Source organism: Anabrus simplex, chromosome 6 (genome assembly GCF_040414725.1).
Source record: "Anabrus simplex isolate iqAnaSimp1 chromosome 6, ASM4041472v1, whole genome shotgun sequence".
Lineage (NCBI taxonomy): Eukaryota > Metazoa > Arthropoda > Insecta > Orthoptera > Tettigoniidae > Anabrus > Anabrus simplex.
In genome coordinates this window covers 126,512,907-126,534,593 of record NC_090270.1, presented here as the reverse complement: position 1 = coordinate 126,534,593, position 21,687 = coordinate 126,512,907, and the positions used below count along the sequence as shown (strand labels likewise).

The following is a 21,687-nucleotide window of genomic DNA, read 5'->3' as shown; positions in this document are numbered from 1 at the left end:
AAATGGTATTCTAGGTGTTAAGTAACAGAAGGTTGGAAACAAATTTAATCCCTCAGAGTGAAATGGGGGTTAAAATCCGAAAACAAATACATTAATTCCTTCCTCCGAAACGGTTTAACCTACAAAGACAAAATTCCAAATAGTGGTATACATTTTAAATCCTAGGTGTGAAATAAGAAATATTTCTAAACGTTCCACCCTAATGAGTTAAATGAGGTTAGCTCTGGAAACAAAATTTTTCATCCCTCCAAAACAGTTTGACGGACTAAGTTGTAATTTTACAAGAAGTTTCTTTTATGTCCTAGGTGTAAAATATTGTATACTTCAAAATATTTCTCCCCTAAGAGATTTAGATGGTGGTTGACTCTCAAAGGCATTATATCCATTCTTCCAAAACCGTTTCAGGCACAAACTTAAAATTTTACATGAAGGGTAGTCTTCTATATCCTAGATGTTAATAAATATTTTAAAAAATACATCCCCTGAAAAGCATTCGTTCCTCCATTACGGTTTGACACACCAAATCAAAATTTCAAAGGTTTGTCACTTTTATGTCCCAGATATTAAATACGATAGGGTTTAAAACATTCCAATTCCTCTGTATGGGGTTCAAATGACTATTAGATCAGAAAAGAAATCATTCCTCCAAAACAGTTTGACGTATGAACTGAAGGTGTATTTTACAGGTTCAGCTGACAGTGGACTCACCAAAATTTAAAACTTTGAAAAGTAACTTTCAGTTTAAAGCCATAGTGAAGCACGGGTATTTTGTTGGTATACGAATATAGCAAGAAAAGCAGTGAAAAATAAAAGTACTGTGCATGATGTTACAAAAAGAATTCTAAGGCAATCTTCAAAATCATTTTTCTTTAATCTTCATTTTCAATTAGTCTATTTATAATGGTACAGAAGCAAGCTCACTGAGTTTCACCACCTTTGTTATCCTCTCTATCCAATGTGCTCTCATCTAATTCGTGATCTGAACCAATGACATGAAGAATCGTTTCATCCGAACGAATATCCTTAGCAATTATGCGCGGAAGAAAATGGAATGAAATATTGGTGCGCAGTGTGGCGCAGCAAGTCTGGAACCTATTGACATACAACTACACTCAGTAACAAAAAGTGACTAGATAACACATCCCACCCAGCAGGTAGTAGTTTTTGAAGGATCTAGACAAGTGAACTTGCCATTAGCCGATTGAGTAATAATTACTGGTAGACTAACTCATCATGCCCAGTTAAGGCCCGGTTTCATCAACGCGGGTTAAATATGTTGTAACCCTGGGTTTGTTAACTCATTCTTACGAGTCACGCGTTTCACCAAGCTATTTCGGCAGAGGGTTAACTAACACCGCATTAACCCTAGCTGGGAACAGCTGCCGTACTAATCAAGGAGGCAGTGACTAAAAATCAGAGATGATGAACACACTCCTTGCATCGTTCTTTTGTTTATTGTTTGCGTGGTGTTTCGCTTTCTTCCTCAGGTCCGTGGTAGTAGATATTCTTTCGTGATCGTGATAAAAAAATGGAAGAGGTTCAGAAAAGAAATAGGGGAACAAATTTTTCTGCTTTAGAAAAAGCATTGCTTATTGAATTAGCCACCAAGTACCAAAGCATTATAGAATGCAAGAAGACTGACTGTGTAAAATTAAAAGAAAAAGAGAACACATGGGAAAAAATAACAGGGGAATTTAATAGCATTGCCCACGTTACAGTACGATCTACGAAACAGCTAAAACAGTTTTATAAAAATATTAAAAAGGCAGCGAAGAAAGCAAAGGGCGAGGAGCGTTTGGAAAGATTCAAAACAGGTGGAGGTCCTTGTTCGACGACAAAAATCGATGAAAGTGTTCTCTGCCTAATAAAGGAGCCAAACTGAGCCTAATGTCAACCCATATGACTGTGATGCAGAGTATTATGGTAAGTAATGCATTAATTTAATTACATTTCAAATGTATTATATATACCGGTAACAGGAATTTAATTTTCCAACAGATAACATCGTTATATTAACCTTTAATTACAATGCTATCTATATTTCATTTTAGGAGATGTTGAAATAATTATTGAGGACAATGAAAATGGTCAGGATGTAGGGACTGAGTTACAAAAAGTCAACAGGCCTATTGACGTTTCTGTAGAACCTGAAGCTAGCACATCGTTCCAAGTCACCACACCTAACAATCAAAACATAGTATCACAGCAAGTCAGCACACCATCAAACAAGGACGAAACACGTTGTAAAATATTGAATACGTCTCTTCAGGTTTCCTCGGCTTCATACGAGAAATCCACGCCACGTGTAAGTTAATTGATTTTCATACATTTATTTCTTAACTACTTTGCTCAATATTCAGCTGGTATACATGTATGTAAAAAAAGTAATGTAAGTACTAGTATAAACGAGTATAAACCAATGAAGTCATTAATTATAGTTAAGAGCACTACTATGTTACATTAGTTCACTGCACACTAGTACGGGTCTTTGAGATAAAATCCGAAAGTCTTCATTATTGTATGTATTTTTGCCTCGAGTAGTATTTTAACAGAGTTGTTTTTATTACCTGCAGACTAAAGATTCAACAGAGCTGACGAAAAGGGAAAGAAGAAAGGCATCACGTTTCAACGAGGTTAGTGTTAACAGCTGATTCATGTTGCGTGTCAAACAGAGTACTGCTGGATTACCAACATTCCTAACTAAAATGTTTGTTTCCAGGCGAACATCTGCCGTGAAAACATCGCTGCACTTGCTGAGGAACGAACAACTCTCTGCAAAGCAGAAATGAAAATGATTGAAGCTAAATATGCCTACGAAAAAGAACTTCTAAAAATGAAAATAGAAACGGAAAAGCTACATCAGCAAGCTGCGAGGGAGAAAATTGAAGCAGAAAAGCTTAATCAGGAAGCTGCGAATGAAAAAATTAAGTACTACAGGGAAAAGAGAAGACGCTTAAATGATAGTCAATAGTTAGAATGTAGTTAGTTATATGGACTTACGGGTTTCTTACACACTTAATAATTAAATTATTATTGTTATTAATGTTGTTTCTGACGAATTGTAACTTGCTTATATAGCTATTATATAATTTTCTGATATTGAATTTTAGCTTCTCTCTGCCAAGAGTTTTTTTAAAGTTGGCACACCTTCACATTAGCGATAACACCAAATACAGTAGAGACAATACACGACACTGAGCAAGATATCGAGGGACAGCTATTGGAGCTCACTCTAGCGGATAGACCTTAACGGTACTGATTCTGTCATAAGAGCACGTGTATTTGTGTGTGAAGCTTTTGGTGTTATTTATGCGTTTTCAATGAGTTGACATAATTAAATAGTAGCGTGTGTCATTCCTTGATATCTCCTCCCAACATAAGGGGAAAGGTATGTGCTGTGTTTGGCTGCAGTAATTACGAAGTAGAGAAAAATGCGCGCTCGTTCTTCAGGTACCCTCGTGACAAGAACATGTACGGTAAGTAATATTGTGTTTGCATATATATTCTTCCAGTGACAGATTTTTATAGTACTTCATAATCTTCTGACCTGCTCGACCCATGTTTTAACGGGCTTAAAATATAATACGCATATTTTATTGTATAGTGCAGCAGTTAACCTTCAATACCGATGTGTTGTTGTAGGTGTGATCTGTGGGTTTTGAAATGTCACAGAAGCGATTTGGATAAAGTGTACAAGAAAGAAGGGACGTTACGCTTGTATAAGAATTATAAGATCTGTTCAGATCATTTCCAGGCCAGCGACTTTAAAAATCCTCGACTATACAGCCAACGGTATGTTACATTTTTACTCTAATTGTACGTAAATATTCCTCAAAGCATCACTATCGACAACATTTTCAAACTTTTCTTTCTTTTATCCCTCTTCTCAGATTAAAGCCGGGATTTTATAGATTTTCTTTCTGTTAGTAGGCTTCATGTTAAGAGGAAAATTGTCCAGCTATTAAATGTTAATTCATTGCATCATATGTGTAAGGAATGTGCCGATATTTTTATTGACAAATGTCTTAATGTGATGATACATTGTTTTCAAATGAGGAAAAAAGACAAATCCAACCATAAGATTTCAGGCAGGTATGCTAAAGCTAAAAAAGTAATGCATTAATGAAAGATCAAGCCATTTCACAGCAGTCCATTTCACACCTTGTTTATATGTCTAATTTCAGTCTTTGAATAATAACCTTTTCAATAATTCATTCATTTATCCAGAATTGCTTTAGCAACTTCGAAGTTAATATCTCAATACCACTTTCTTTCTAGACGTAATTTATGTATCCATTTCCGTATATACATTTCCATTGATATTTGAATTTAGCGCGATTTGTTCAGGTCAAGTCACTAGGAGCGCCACCATCAAATTGTCTCCCATTTTAGCAAGGCGAAATCCGTAGGTGTCGTGTATTGTCTCTACTGTATTGGTAACACACACGGACGAAAGTAAATACACAGTTTAGTTTCAAAGTGCATTTCTGTATAACCACTACCCGTAATACACAATATAATGTTCACAAGTGTTGTACTATTGAAGTGTTGTTGTGAATCTACATTCGTAAACGCCACTGCAGTACTGTCGTTATAAATGTGAAGAATGTTGCCATTCTCAATTCCAACATTCCTGTTCCTTCTCCTTCCTGTGAGATACTGATGCAGAGTCAAGTCCTGTGGGGGATGTTCATCCCGGGTCTCCACAGCAATATTGTGTAATACCGGTGTTCCTACTATTACGGTCAACGTAGTTTCTAGTTTAGTTCGAAAGCCCTAGTTTGTTTCGGTGAGCTGTGTAATCTAACCTCTCGCGAATTTCGTCGACGACTTTACAGACGACGGTTTTTGACAGTCTTATATCTCTTCAGGAATTGTTACTCAGGTATATTTTGAAAGTCCTTCCTTCTTATTATAGGCCTATTTCTGTTAGGAACACCGTTTAACAAATCTAAATAACGCAACTCTGCATCAAACGTATGATTTACGGAGGCCATTTTGCTTTTAACCTCAAATAAACAGTTTAACCCAGGTGAAAGGAGGGGTTAACTTAACTCCGGTTTTAACCTAGAGTTAAAAATAACCCTCCTTGATGAAACGGAATAAATAGTCAAACTCAGGGTTAAGGTTTAACCCGCGTTGATGAAACCGGGCCTAAGAGGTTAAAGACACGTCAAGTAAAATCTTGGACTCGTGAGTTTTCTCACATTTTTCTGCTTCAGTTCTTAGATGAATTTATATTCTCTTTATATGTTATTTATTCTCCTATTCTTGTAAAAAATTTAACTTCTGCATATTCAGTTCCTTTTCTCTTTTTTTTATAATAACTGTTAAATTTGAAATTATTTATTATAAAAATTGTTGTAATATATCATTTGAAAACCATTGAGTTTCTTCCCTTTTAAGTCCACTACCTTATGCCTATAACTTTGTTACGCTTAACCCTCTTTCAAACTTCAAATCCATCACCTAGTATGTTTATACCTTTGCCACACTTATCCCATCTTCTGAAAATAATTCATCCTTTCATTCTATCCTCCGAGACATTCATTTTTCCATATAATAATTTATTTTATTATTTCACATTTTATGGCCTACATTGGATCACTCTAGTCAATAAATAATAATTTCGTGTGGCTATTTCTAGCCGAGTGCAGCCCTTGTACGGCAGACCCTCCGCTGAGGGTGGGCGGCATCTGCCATGTGTAGGTAACTGCGTGTTATTGTGGTGGAGGATAGTGTTATGTGTGATGTGAGAGTTGCAGGGATGTTGGGGACAGCACAAACACCCAGCCCCCGGGTCAGTGGAATTAACCAATGAAGGTTAAAATCCCCGACCCGGCCGGGAATCGAACCCGGGACCCTCTGAACTGAAGGGCAGGACGCTGACCGTTCAGCCAATGAGTCGGACACTCTAGTCAATGATACAAAAGGATTTCTTGATTTCCTATTAGTCCAATAGTTTTTCATTCTGAGAGATGCAGAATTACTTTTATTAACCCTGCCTGGGCAGGTTGCGTACACAAGAGTACACAAGCTGACTTTTGATGTTCTTTCAAACCCATTTCAATTGTTCTGTAGAAAATAACCTCTCATTAGACCTTTTATTGATCTTGGTCTGTAGCCTGATGTGTGTGTCTTGAAGTATCTTATTTTTTTCTGTCTTGTTTATGATATCGTCTATTGTTATTTGCAGTTCTTTAATATCCTCCTTAATTTCTGTGATCCATTTAATCTTGGTCTTGCTAATCCATAACTTTTCAATTATTCTTCTGCTAATTCTGGTGTCAGGTGTTCTAATAAGATGTCCAAAGAATGTATTTTTTTTCCTAATTCTGCTCAATACTGGTTCATTTCCTTATAAACTGCTTTATTTGATGCTATTCTTCATTGTCCATTAACTTGATACTGTTTATTTATGCATGTTCTAATTCTTCTTCTTTCTGTCTTAAGTATTTTGTCTTTTTGAGCTGTATTAGTAGTTTTAAAAATAATAAATTATTTCTTTAACATTAGTTGAGAATGCAGTCATACCTATCATTCAAAACAGATGCTCCAAATGTTCTTTTTCCCCCCACCCCACTCATATTCTATTTTATGGTACTAAACAATCTCTCCGAGTGTGGTATGCTTTCCTAGAATTTACCCATACTACTGACACTAAAAATCATGTATCTTACCTTTTCTACTTGCTCCTTGTACTGATCTGCATGCCGCCTTTCATCCTCCAATTGCATTACCAGCTCCTTGAGTTTCTTGTCCTGTTTTCTGTTCATCTTCTGCTGTGCCAAGCGTTCTCTAAAACAATACAAAAGAATTACTTTTATTAAACCTGCCTGGGCAGGTTGCGTACACAAGAGTACACAAGCTGACTTTTGATGTTCTTTCAAACCTATTTCAATTGAGCTCTGGAAAAAACTACAACTTTGTGTTTGTTGCAATTTCATTATCCTCCAATACGAAACAAAATTTACAATTGTTATGAAACTTACTTGGCTTCAGTATCTAGCTGTTCCTCCAACTGATTGATTTTGGACTCTAAAGCAGCAATAGTGGCCTTCGTTTTGGTTCGCTGTGCAGTCTCCAATTCTACAAGTTTAGCTTTCAGTTCCTTGTTTTGCCTCTCAAGAAGCATGCGACCCGTCTCCAACTTTTGGGTAGTTGACCTTTCACCAGCCAAATCTGTAATATAATTGATTAGCTCATTACACGAATGATATAATTCATTTCATTACATTACATGAGCCTAACAAATATTAATGAAATAACACAGCTGATAACATAAGTCAAATTTTAAGAAAACATGACCATGACTCTGCTATTTTTAAATGATGGGCTCTTTCCTCTTCAATCTCAGTTCTTCTAAATCTATCTCTTCTCCGACCCGACAAGCTCATTTCTGCTTCTCAGTTTCAGCAGGAGGATGTGTGTCAATAATCACCAACTTGACGAGCAACATTTGCCCAGAGGATGAACATGTTCAAAATAGACTAGTGATCAGAAAGATAATTATTCTTTTTAAAGAATATTATGCTCAATGCAGTATTAATACATACAGAACAAGGAGAAGTTGACACTTCAGATTTATTACAGAAGGGATACATACATAGGCTGAAGGAAAGTAATGGACTAAAAAAAAGATCATTAACAGAATAAAATGTAAAAACTGTTGTTTTGCAGGAGAAAATATGGAAAGAGGAAGAAACAGGAGGAGGAGGAGTTGAAAAAAATTAATATGGTCGAGGATAAGGACAACTTGGAATTTTCAAATCGTGATCATTTTAAATAACTCTGTTTTTCTGTAATTTCATTCTCCCTAGCTGGAAGTATCTTTGGAAAATAGTGAATCATGGTCAAGCCTTTTTTAATATAAAAAATCAAGCAATTATGGTCAAATTAAATGTGAGCTCCTTTCTAGTTCTAATATATTACATACATACATACATACATACATACATACATACATACATACATACATAATCATTATAGACTGTTATGCCTTTCAGCATTCAGTCTGCAAGCCTCTGAGAATTTACTAAACATCGCCACAATCCTCGATTTGCAACTAGTGTTGTGGCCTCATTTAGTTCTATACCTCTTATCTTTAAATCGTTAGAAACCGAGTCTAACCATCTTCGCCTTGGTCTCCCTCTACTTCTCTTACCCTCCACAACAGAGTCCAATATTCTCCTAGGTAACCTATCCTCCTCCATTTGCCTCACCTATTTGTACCAACAATCATTCTTGCTACTTTCATGTCTGTTACTTCTAACTTATGAATAAGATATCCTGAGTCCACCCAGCTTTCGCTCCCGTAAAGTAAAGTTGGTCTGAAAACAGACCGATGTAAAGATAGTTTCGTCTGGGAGCTGACTTCCTTCTTACAGAATACTGCTGATCGCAACTGCGAGCTCATTGCATTAGCTTTACTACACCTTGATTCAATCTCACTATATTACCATTCTGGGAGAACACACAACCTAAATACTTGAAATTATCAACCTGTTCTAGCTTTGTATCACCAATCTGACATTCAATACTCAACAAAATATCTAGTATTCCCCTGACTTAACATTTAAGAATCAATCAAGGATTTAGTGGTTGAAAGCCTCTAAAATATTCCCCATCTAATGATCTTATTCAAAGACTGACTTGTTTGGAAAATGATTCAATGTTGCCAATACCTCAGGAATAAGCTGCACTGATTTTTATAAAAAATGACTGTTTCAATAACATGGATCCATTTTCATGACCACCATTACCTACACCAAACTTGTTCTTTCACAAGTGCTGCTGGTGAAGACAATTGCAATAGATCACCTTTTAAATGAACAAGTCTCATGATTTCTTATCAGTGAAGACTACAGAAACATTTGACTACTAGAGAGATTTACTTAAATTCACATTTTCAAGTTAAACATGTATTTATTAACACAAGTTTGTAACATGTCAGTCATTTTCTTTTCATGAATTTCCTCACAAATAAGATATCTAACTAGGAACATGAAGAGAAACACATAACAGGATGAACATCATGCCAGGACAGTGTGGAAGAGGAAACAACGGAAACAAGAGACAAGGGCTAACATGAAAACACTAAAGGATAAAGACAATCTTCACATCTTCATACTCTCCCATTTTTAAATGATAGGCTCTTTCCTCTTCAATCTCAGTTCTACTACATCCATCTCTTCTCCAACCCGACAAGCTCATTTCTGCTTCTCAGTTTCATCATGAGGACAGGTGTTAATAATCGCCAACTTGACAGATTTCCAGTCTTGATGCAGGAAGAATGAAAAGAAGGCAGAGAAACACAAGAAAAGGGAAGACACATAAGATAAATGCATGTTATATATTACTTAATGACACTGACCTGTCGCGTTCATCTCATTATGTGTTCCTTTTCACGTTTCTATCTCTCTCTCTATATATATGATTTATTTCTGTGTAGCCCAGTTCAGCGAGAGTAAACTCCTTTCTGACTCCTCTAGGAACGCGTCTTTTTGCAGCAGCAAGTATTGCTTTAACAAATCTACAGTAGTTGTTGATAACAGGAGGAATCCATCTTATGCTGCTATCAAGATCAGCAGAGAAAATGTCACAGTTACCTTTGGCAAAACTCCACCGTGGAAGAGGAGAAGATCTAATAATGGGGATCTGAGTGCCTATTTCCAAAAGAACAGGGCAGTGCTGACTGTGCGGGAAGTTTGTGAGCACTCTATGAATAACAGGTAAACTGTATCCCTGGTGATCAGTGGACACAAAACATAAGTCAGGATTGGTTTCTGTGTTCTACCTTGCTGATTTAAATGAGCCTTTTTCCTTTGGGTTGAAGATGAGCTGAATATTGGACAAGTCTAACCAATCAGTAAGTTTCTCTCCACAAAGGTCATTTGATCTGTATCCTCATTGGGTGTGGTGGCTGTTAAAGTCACCCACATAAACAACAGGATGTACAAAGTTTGGAAGAACATTATCAGGCCATGGGATGCCTGAAAGTTTATAAGTGTTTACAACTGTCAAGCTGTTAACCTGCGTCACAATGTTAAAAATGTTGTTCTCATGGTGAGAAGAGATTAGATGAGCATCCGTGAATGAGTTGCAAACATAGGTTGCAGAACCATACGATTGATGATAAGCAACTCCCAATTATCTTTCCTTTTGAGTGCATTTGTCACTCAGAGATACGAGTTTCTTGCACACAGATCAAATCAATGTTATTTTCTAATGACAGTTTGGAGAAATAGTCAACCTTAGATTTACTCATGCCTTCTATGTTAATTTGAAAAACTCTTAATGCAGGATCCAAGGGTTTAGTTGATTGGCTCTGAAAAGAGCTTCTGTGACCTGTCATTTGTTTGTGTACCATTGGTCAGGAGATCTCGAGAGACAGTCTGACTGCCAAGTGCTGATGTTCAGTTCAGTAATGGAAATTTAATTCCAACTACCTTAACAGGGGCACCATGGGCAGGTATCAGCTTCACTGAAACAACATGCTATCAGAATGATCCAGGTAGTTATGGATAACATAGTCAAGTTAAAAAACTCAACAATGGTCTCCCTCAAGGATCTGTGCTCTCTCTTTGCTGTTTAATATGTACATTGCCGATATACCTGGCACTACATCATGCCAATTTGCTTATGCGGACGACCTAGCGATAGTTACTCAGCAATCCAATATGAATGAGCTAGAAGCAATTCTGAACAGAGACCTTGACATTTTAAGCGAGTACTGTGAAAAGTGGTGTTTGATACCTAGCACCAGTAAAATGAAAACCTGTCTCTTTCACTTTAATAACAGGCAGGCAAAAATTACTTTGAATGTTTCCCTCAACAACTCTCCTCTACCACACAATCCTAACCCCAAGTACCTTGGAGTAACTCTTGATCAGACACTATCCTTCAGGAAACTTTTAATGAATACAGCTGCTAAACTGAAGACCAGGAACAATATAATTCAGAAACTTGCAGGTTCTACATGGGGAGCATCAACATACAATCTTAGGTCGTCAACATTGGGACCGGTATATAACGGGCACTAGGAAAGTTTTGCAATGCGAGTGAATGTTTTAGACTTTTTCAAAATAATTTCTACCACACTCAATACACCTCTCCATACGTCGAAACCAGTCACTCAACCAACTCTGCCACTTTTCTTCGGTTACATTTTTCACACTCTTGATCCTATGCTGCCAGAAGCTCCTAGTCGGATGCAAAATGCCGCCCTTTCAGCATCATCTTCACTTTCGGGAAGAGTGCGAAGTCACATGGAGCAAGATCTCAACTGTATGGAGGGTGATCAAGCACAGTCAACCCTGATCTGGCAAGAAAATCCATTGTTACTTTAGCACAATGTGCTGGAGCATTGTCACGACGCAAGAACCAAGTGTTGAGCCGTGACCTTGGACAGAGCTGCTTGCGAGCCTGGATGACCTGAGGCAGACAAGTCTCACTGTACCACTTCGCAGTAACCGTCTTTTGTGTTTCTAGCACAACCTGAGTCAGGATGCCCTGTTTAGTGAAGAATACTGCAACCATCCTTTTCTTCACTGACCTTGACTTTCGCACAGTCACAGGAGTACCCTCATCTTCAAACAGCCACACTTTGTTCCGGAATTTTGTTGGGACATCGTAATAATAAAGCCAAGTTTCGTCACCTGTAATGATGCTATTGACGTTATGCGAAATCCCATTTTCAAAATGTTTTAGCATTTTTCAGCACCATTTCACTCGATGTGCCCTTTGTTCCTCTGAAAGTGAATGGGGCACCCAAAGGGAACAAACCTTTCTAACATGGAGATGGTGATGTAGAACTGAATGAATAAATGAAGCAGGGATGTGGAGGGTCTCTTCTACCTGCCGATATGTCAACCGCCTCTCTCACTGCAACATTTTCCTCACAGCTTCAATGTTTTCCTCAGCCACCGATTCAGACGGTTGCCCAGAACGAGGATCGTCTTCAACCCCAAAATTTCCCTTCTGGAACTCTGTGTACCAGCGGAAAATTGTTGTCTGATGTGGACAGTCTTTCCCCAGCATAGGAGTCATTTCCTCCAGGCACTGGTCAACAGTTAATCCACGAGCAAATTGTAGCGGATAATTGCACGATATTCACCTTTAGATCACACTGACATCTTAACTTGCTTTCAATCCCACTGCTTGGTAACAACTGGTGTGAAGGTCGCACCTTGCTGTCTTCTAGACCAGCTTTCACTCCTCTTTTTATCCCTCACCATAACAGGGGTTACAGCCAACCGTTCTTGTGTATTGCAAAACTTTCCTAGTGCCCTTTGTGCTTTACAGCTCAAAATTGTTCTTCTGTTTGGCTGAATAGCCCTTATGTTAACCTCTTAGCTGGGTGTGACGAGTTAATTAGTCTACCAATAGTTGTTTCTCAATTAGGTAATGATGAGTTAACTCATCTAGAGCCTTTGAAAATTGTTATCTGCTGGGCGGGATGTCTTATCTTGTCTCTTACTGTTGTTTAGTGTAGTTCTGTGATCGCGTCACACAGGTCAGTAGGTACGAGACTTGCTGCGATAGAATGCGCACCAATATTTCATTGCATTTTCTTCCATACATAATGGCTAAGCACGCTCGTTTGGATGATTAAACTACAGTAGAACCTCAATAATTCAAAATCGATTAATTCAAAATGCTGCCTAATTCAAAGAATCTCTCGTTCCCGGAAACACGAGGTACAGTTTTGCATGTTATTTAAATTGTTTAATTCAAAATATGGATAATTCGTAATTCAAAGAACAACATCAGTCCCAGAATTGAAATTCAGACTTTTAATTCAAAATTGTCCTTCATTTTGCTAAAAATAATATTTTACGGCGTAATTTGATTTTAAAATTCTCTGCGTCACGATAGAACGTGTCTTCCGGAACGTGTACCTTTCTGCACTTTCACTTTGACTTATGGTGTGTCTTCAGCGTGCATGCTTCAGAATTGCCAAGTTCCACTGAAATCATAGTTCTTTTGTATTCTTGTATTTACTCATTTCACATAAAGTTTTAGTGTGCAGTTATAAACTTCGAAATTGTTATATTTTATTAATACTTTGTTTTAGTTTATTGTTACGGTATTTTTAGTTTAGGGCAGATGTGTTCCTCTTTTGTGTTGCGGATGGCTAAGTGTTAGTATTTTTCAAAGACACTCGGTGAGAAAGTGAAAATTATAAGATAGGTCGACAAAGTACAAGAAGCGAAAACTGAAACAGCTAAAAACTTTGGAATTCCTGTGTCCACGATTTCAACATTTTTAAACAATCATGAGAGCATAGAAGCTCAGGAAATGCAGGGTGTAAATACAGCCAAGCGAATGCGCATTCGAGGAGCTAAACACTGAGTTTGGAAGTACAATTGATCAAGTGGTTTCGGCATGTTCGGGCAAACAATATCCCTGTTGATGGCGAGATTATTAAGGGTAAGGTGAATGAACTGGCGCTAAAGATGGGTTTTGAGTTACAGTGTTCAAACGGGTGGATTCAGCGTTTTAAGGAATGGCACAATATCACATGGCAGGCAGTGTGTGGAGAAGCCGAATCAGTGAACACTAGCGATGCAGACAGTTGGCAAGAAAGCGTGGCTCACATAATCTATTCGTATGCACCAAACAATATCTTCAATGCTGATGAGACTGTTTTGTTTTTTAATGCCGAGCCCAAATGGACTTCTGGTTTTAAGGGAGAGAAGTGCCATGGCTGGAAATCTTACAAGGATAGGTAACAGTCCTTATGTGTTGCAATGCGGATGGAAGCAAGAGATTTCCTCCCCTTGTCATAAGCAAGTTCGAGAAGCCACAATGTTTTAAGGCATCAGGCACTTTCTGTGCAAATATAAGTCTTCTAAAAGTTCCTGGATGACAGGCAAAACTTTTGAGGAGTGGCTGGTATGCCTTGAGTGCAAAATTGCATGCCAGGACAGAAAAATACTTCTGTTGTTGGATCAGTGCACTGCACACAAACAATTTAATTTTAAAACGTGCATCTTCTTTTCCTGCCAGCCAACACTGCGAAATACTTGCAGCCCCCAGATCAAGGCAAAATTTCATCTGTGAAATGTGCCTACAGAAAGAGACTGGTGCGTTACTTTCTCCGGGAAGTTGCTAGAAATATTCCGACGGGAGAAATACACAACTGGAACGTGATTGATGCATGCTTGGAGTGACAGTTGGCTGGAATGCTATTCCTTCATCGACAATCAAGAACTGCTTTGTCAAGTGTGGTTTTGGTTCGTTAAATGAAGTAGAAGGAGAAGAAGAAAACTGACAATGAAGATGAATGGGAGGAGTTACGGCAAAAGTCAGATGTCGGTATGACTTTCTTCAAATACATCGCCATAGACCATGCGGAGGCTACTTCAGAAGAGAGGGATGCCGCCATGATATTCAGCTTCAGCTGATGTTGAATATGACAAAGATACGGCGCAGGCGGCAACTCTTCTGTCAAGGAATATGTACTTGCTGCTCTAGCCACGTTGGATTCTGTGATAAGTGCAAGTGATGCTGACGACGCTGCAATTAAGGCTATGCCCATATGCAGCAGTTCATAGGTAGTGTTTATGAAAAAAAAGGATGAAGCAACCTCTCCTACATTCTTTCTTTAAAAGGCATACCTGCCAACTTTTAGAAATCAAAAAAAGGAAGATTTTTAATTCTTGGATTTCATCAAGTGTATTGCGCCATGGTCTCGGTAAAAAGAGGACAAGTAAATAGGCATACATATCTACAGTTACAATGTGAATTAACCATTACATTTAAAATCTTAAACTAAGAAAACAAAAACGATTGCAAGAAAACGTACCTAATAATCATTCTCATTTATGAGACATACATACGAATAGTAACATTTAGACAGATAAGTCAAGAACTGACTACAACTTACCAAATGGTGAAGAACATACACATGTAGGTGACAGAGACTGCTGTGTTTCCTTGTTTTGCATTGAACTGGCAGCTAACTTTGCCCTCTTCAACAATGCACTGTCATACTGCTGCTCAAACACTTTCCACTTAGACTTGATTTGACAACCAATAGTTTACTGAGATTTTCGTCATTCAGAGATGATCTGAATTGTGTCCTCGTCTTTTTTACCTGGCTGAACAATCTTTCACACTCGGCATTGCTGTGTGGAATTGTCAATATTGAGAGCATTACTTTTGCGATTCTATCATATTTGAAACACCCATCTGCACCTCGTATGTCCCCTATAGCAGACCAAGAACAACCTACTCTTGCTTCTTGCACAACAGACAATGGTAAATCCTCCACTTGGAGAGCACAAAACTGGCACTGTAATGCATCCATTGCTTCTTGGTCATCTTCACCATCTTTCACTGGCAGTATAACAGGAAACTTTGAAACAAAATACTTTATGGCATTGAAGGAAGAAGTCTGCAAAGAATTTTATCTGAGCTACTTGAGCATTAACAAAAACATCACTATTCAAATTAAATTTATGAATAGTTCCTGGTGTGCAAATAAAAGTTTTTCTTCTCCTCAGGTGCCAGATTTTCTCCAAGACAAGATGTTGAACAGCTAATTACTAAATCATCATCAGCTTTCTGATTCTCTCTCGTGTGATAGACCACTTTTATAACCACTGGCTTAACAAACCTACACAGAATGTCCTTCAACATATCCGTCAGCATTGATCTTATGACAAGAATGCGAGGTGCTTGCGACTGAAGAACTTTATTAGTTTTCTCAAATGTAGGGATGATAAATGCCAGAAATGAGCAAAATGCTTTATTAAAGTTTGAAGACAGAAAAAGAAATAGTCTCTCCTCTCGTGAAATACTGGCAGTGCAACTAGACTCCTTTATTTTCTTCACAGATGGAGATGAACTACTCTCCGCCTTCCTTTTTCCAGAAATAACAGAAGCTTGGTCTTGTATTCTACTGACACAAGGACCACGTTCCATTTCTGTATCTTCATGTGCCTTTAGCTTGGGAATTTGGAAATACTTCAGAGATGTGTCTGTGCCATTGGACCGCTTTACCTCATTCTTAAAAAAACTCTGAAGTGGCTCCCACTCTGGAATCAATCTTTCCAAACATTTCCCCAAGGATAACCAGCATGTACACACATGCTTTAATAATTTTCTAACATCAGTTTGGTACAAAGCTTGATACATTTTGAGATCTTTTCTCTTCGAGCTTTTGTCTAAATAATAATAAATATCAATTAGCATCTTATCAATTTTGACAGGAAGGGAGTCTGCACCCTTCATGGCAGCCAAATTAATCAAATGACATGGGCATCCCATAATAATAATGTTTTCGCACTGTTCTCTTAGTTTAGCAGCAACACCATTTTTTCTTCCCATCATAACAGGAGCATTATCTGCGCTAAAAGCTATACAGTTTGCCATCGGAACGTCATATCTTTTCAGAACATCCAGGAGCAAATTAGCAATATTAATACCAGTAGAATTGCCTTCCAAATTTTCCATGGATAGCAAACGATTGTCAATCTTTTTCAATTCTTTGTTGAAAAACGAGACGACGGTAGGATAGAGCTTACTATCTTTATTGTTGCTACCATTAGTTGAAATCGCAAAAGGTTCAGTCTTTAAAGTTTGAATCACCTTACTATGTGCATCATGGGCCATTTCATTAATTATGGCAGATGTTTTTGTTCTAGCACACGCATATTTCTTCGCAATGTCTGAATCTGGGAACATATTTCTGAACAATGGCCCTGCGTGATCAGAACAAGACAATGCAAGGGTATGTTCAACAATGAACGCCGTGAACAAACATTCTGCTCGAGTGACTGCATCATCTTCCTTCCCACCTACAAAAAAATTACTTAATTTTTTGTTCCTCTTGAGACAGCTAGCACTATCTTTGTGTTTCTGTGTGACACTGTGAGCTACAATATCTGTTTTCCCTCCATGCGAGATATTAATATCACACCAACACACAGAACAAAACGCATAACAGTTTCCTTTATTAGACTGTAAACGGAAATTCAGTTTTATAGGTATCCCTGAACACCTGGAGATAACGTTTGTTATGTTTTGTAGTCATCATGTGAAGAGAAAATACCACAAACTGTCACCGACACAACTCTCTGAAATACATTGAAGTCATTAAAATTATAAACTCTGATCAACACAAAAGCACTGAAATACGCGAAACTACCGCATACAAAACAGATCAATATGTCTCTTACATTATTAACATATGACTTCGACAGGGGGAAAAGCACAGAACAGCAAGAAAAAACACGTGGTCTAAAACTCCAACAAAACAACGTACAGAAACGAGCGTGCGAACCACACAATATCAAACTCACTCTTTCGTCCCAATCAACGGAGTCCCTAGTGGTCGCTAGTGCGCACGACCTTCTCTGACTTGTAGGACGATTGCCGCCCCGAATTCCCACCTGAACAGCACACACACTGCTGTAGTGAGCGGGAAATATGATACACGAAGGCGACGGATGATCCGCCCGCCAAATAAAGCATCAAATACCGGTAAATATGCTTAAAAATGAGGTTGCGTAAATTACACAAGCACATAAGAATTCGTCCTAGGGGAAGAGTACTGACCGTACTGCAGGTCAAAAATAGGAAGAAATAAAAATAAATCGGAAAACCGGAAGAAGAGTTAAAAATCGGAAAGTTTCCGGGTAAATCGGAAGGGTTGGCAGGTATGAAAAGGCAATAAGCCTAATGTGTGACAAGCAAAAAAAAAAAAAAAAGAGCCCTATTAGACCATTAAACATTTGTGAATTATTCAGGTACTGTACAAAGTTATTTAAGTAATTTATTATTCTTTATATTTGTGTTAAATCTCCACATGCCACCCCCCCCCCCACCCACCACCTCTCTTTCTCAACGCTACGATAGCCACACGACGTACACGCAACAATGTGCAACATGCTCCTAACCATGCTCAAGGACATATCCAGCTCACACGTAAGTAACACACACATACCGTATATACAACCTATTTAACAGGCACTCTCTATCAGTTATTCTAATAGCTATCCTTCCTTTCCTTCTTTCTCAGATTTTCTAAAATTACATGAGGGAACGTAAGTATGAAGAGAGGAGCACCCACAACTAGCTTTTACCGATTTCAATATGTCACACACAGCAACGTAAACCTCAATAAGGAAGTCTAATATAAACTAGCTGGGTTTTTATCATTGATATAGACTGAGTAAGAGCTATGTACCTGTAAAAAGGTTATTAAACCTCTCATTCTAATGAATACGACGTCCCCGCATATTTGCGGCCCAACAATGCACCTTGAATAACCGTTGGACATGGTATTGGCATTTAACATTGGATATCTGAGCCTGACACCAGTATGTCAATGATTCTCCATAAACCCTAGGAATTGCATCCAATTTCAACCTCAGCAAACGGAACTTTTGTAATATGTGGTAATCATGGGGCCAGTGTAAAACCCTTCAACCCCATAACTGTACCATATGTATATATTTTAAGTATTTTTTAGATAGTGGCACTCACTAACTTATTTTTCAGCAGTGATATAGACTGGGTATAAGCTATGTCTCCGTGAACTGGTCCCTGAACCTCTTATTCTAAGGAACACGACACCCCCGAATATTTCCGGCACAACAATGCACTTCAAAGATCTCATAAACCGTTGGACATAATAGTGGCTTTAACTCTCTTGGTGCCAGGCGGTAGTGCGAGCACCCGCCCTTTAAATTGCCAGAGCCGATCTGGTCGGCCTTTAACAATCCAGTCGGAAGTTGCCAGAGCCGATTACATCGGCCGGCTTAAAATTCTGTGACATACATAATTTTGAGGCAACCTATAGTGACGTGCTTACTTTTGTTACAACCTGTAGTAAAGGGGCTACACGTTATTGTGTGTCTGGCCTTGCTTTGGCAGTTCTAAGAGGGTGTTACACCTTTCACAAGAGTCGTTTCCTGTGTTTACAAATACCGCTAACCTGTCAGTAAGAGATTGCTCCTTGCAGTGAGTGGATTTGTGACAGGAAAATGGCATGTTGTTCACGTGATATTTTTTCAGCAGGTATTGATGACAAATTAATGCAGTATTTGGAGCAGTGCAAAGTTAACGCAGATGATTTATCGGATAGCGATAGGGAATTTAGTTCAGAGAGCAGGGATGAAATTATACCGGACACGTCCGCGGAATCACCGCAGCTAAAGAAGGGACGTTTAATTGTGTCTAACAGCACTAAAGCTACTCTGAATATGGTGGTAGATGAAACTAGTGACAACGAATACGATGATGATGTCTCTGGAGAACATTTTGTGGAAATTTGTCCCAATGAACCCGACAACATTCCTCAACCTGTCTCCTTCAAAGAAGTTCTTGGACCTAAACATGCCCTACCATCTGATTGTCCGCCCATATCATACTTCAATTTACTTTTCACTTACTCTCTGCTAAACCTTATAGTCACATATAGTCTTCTATCATTACCTAAATGCTGGTCTCCGCGGGCCAAGTGTAGAGTGCTTGCCTCTCACTCGGAGGTCATGGGTTCGATTCCCGCCCAGGTCAAGAATTTTCGCCTGGTCCTGAGGGTTGGTTCGAGGTTCACTCAATCTAAGTGACCCTAAGTGATTGCAACTGAGGAGATATCCGAGGGTGAGAGGGCAACCCCGGTCTGGAAAACCAAGAATAATTACTGAGAGGATCCGTCTCACTGACCATGATTCACCTCGTAAACTGCAGGTACCGAACTGAGCAGCGGTCGCTTAGTAGGTCAAAGAAAATCACGGCTTTAGTGCCATACATTTCTTAATTTCGTAAATTCTGTTGTATTGTAAAATTATTTTTCTAACATATACTACAATCAAAAACGAGAAACTATTTTTTCTGAAAACAAAAAACTATAATATCAACTGCTATTGTTTACTTATTTAATAATTCAGAATTATTTTAATACTGTGTTGTCCGCACGTAGAAAATTTATTGTCAGTATTTGCCAAACATCGATATATACACGCGAATTTTATCGGTGAGTAAAATTGTCTTGTTTTTACTAGTGACATATGTTTGAATTTTTATTTTTTACGTTTTTATTTTTCTTGTTCAAATTAGTTATTCTGTAGAATTGTATTTAGAAATACATTATACATAATTACGTATAATCTTTTGTATCGTAAATTATTTTTTCAAAGTAGATATTGAGAAAGAAAGTGCGAAAATATTTTTCTCTTACTAAAAATAAACGTTATCGACAACTATAAATCAACAATAAAACGTCTGACTCTTTATATCACTCCAAACCAGTTTCTTATTCTACGTAGTCGATATGTAGAAAATTTCATGCCGGTATTTGCTATACACCGGTAGATATACGCAAATTTTTAAATACATGTATTTCCACTGAAAACGGCCTGGCACTTTACAGTAGTAGAGTGGAGGCGGAGCTCTGGCCTCTTCCATCTGAGGGGGAGCGGCCGACCAGATTGGCTCTTGGCTCCCAGAGGGTTAACACAAATAACCTGACATCTGAATACCAGTGATTCTTGATCAACTCCAAGAACTGTATCAGATTCCAGCCTCAATATATGTAATATTTGAAAATAACACCCTTAACCCCAAAACTGTACCATATGTATATATGCTAATATTAAGTAATTTTAGGATAGTGGTATCATGTTTATTTAATGGCATTCTTGTTTAGTTTTAATTTTAGTACTGTTTATTCTGTACAGTCGCTATTAAGTAAGTTCTCTAACAGCTGAAGATGGCCTATTTACGGGTCGAAACCGGTACTGTTTTTATGTAAATTATTGACACTATGTAAAATAAAGTATTGATTAGGTGGAGAACTCATCCTTCATACTTGTACTTGAACTATCAATATGGACCATGAAACTAATAGATTATAGTATGTCTGGGTTTTCAAAGTTTGTTTTGTTGATGTTGTGTTTCCAATATATGTCTGGGTTTTTAAAGTTTGTTTTGTTGGTGTCATGTTTTCAATTTGGACAGCCTTGTTGGCTCACCTGTGCAAGTGCTTAAATCAAGTAGCTTATAAGCTATTTGCTTAAATTGCATCGTGCATATACAATAATTACCATACCCTTTGTCTTTGAATCGTGTTTTATCTTTCCCGGGTGTGAGGTTACGTTTGACAGTGTATGGCGTCATCCAAGAGCATTATTTCAATAAATGCACCTTGTTGGATACATTTAGTATCATTTCTTTTCCCCATGGCATTTGAAAGGTTTAACTGTGAATCAAGGTGATTTCATGCTATAAAGGATCTTACAATATTTTGTGATGCAGCAGGGGTTGGCGTTTCAGAATTTAGAGTTAGCAGCGTTTAATTTGAAATCACATAATTCCAAGTCTTTTTTTGCATACCAACGACTTCGAATTAACAAGGTTTTATTGTATTTCTTCATCTCATTGATTCAGATGACGAATTAGATGACAACTCTTTGGATAGCAACGATAGCACAAGTAGTGAAAGTGACAGTGAACTTGCTTCTGAAAATGAGCAAGAGGGAGAAGATATTAGCTAGCCAACAAGAAGTGATGCAGCCACTTCACAGTGGCATAGCCAAGGTAATCCTTGTGCTCCTTTTACGTTTGTATCGGACAGTAAAAGAAATGTTGGTGTATGCAATTCCAACAAAGTGAGCCCACTGTTCTATTTTAGCCAGTTTATAGAGGAGGATCTAATCAAGCTAATATGTGAGTAGA

General features: G+C 38.0%; 1 protein-coding gene across 3 annotated transcripts in view; it reads right to left on the bottom strand.

Annotated features, from left to right (window-relative positions):
* The window catches only part of zip (myosin heavy chain 10), a 458,974-nt gene that overhangs the window by 24,164 nt on the left and 413,123 nt on the right, over positions 1–21,687 (bottom strand). For all 3 annotated transcript variants that reach the window (XR_010860546.2, XM_067149903.2, XM_067149904.2), the window contains exons 30-31: positions 6,993–7,182; positions 6,681–6,798 (exon numbers count right to left, since the gene is read on the bottom strand). Coding sequence is in view for 2 of the 3 variants with exons in the window: in XM_067149903.2 (XP_067006004.1) it covers positions 6,681–6,798; positions 6,993–7,182 (308 nt within the window). In the remaining variant the exon portion in view is untranslated. The remainder of the gene's footprint in view (positions 1–6,680; positions 6,799–6,992; positions 7,183–21,687) is intronic.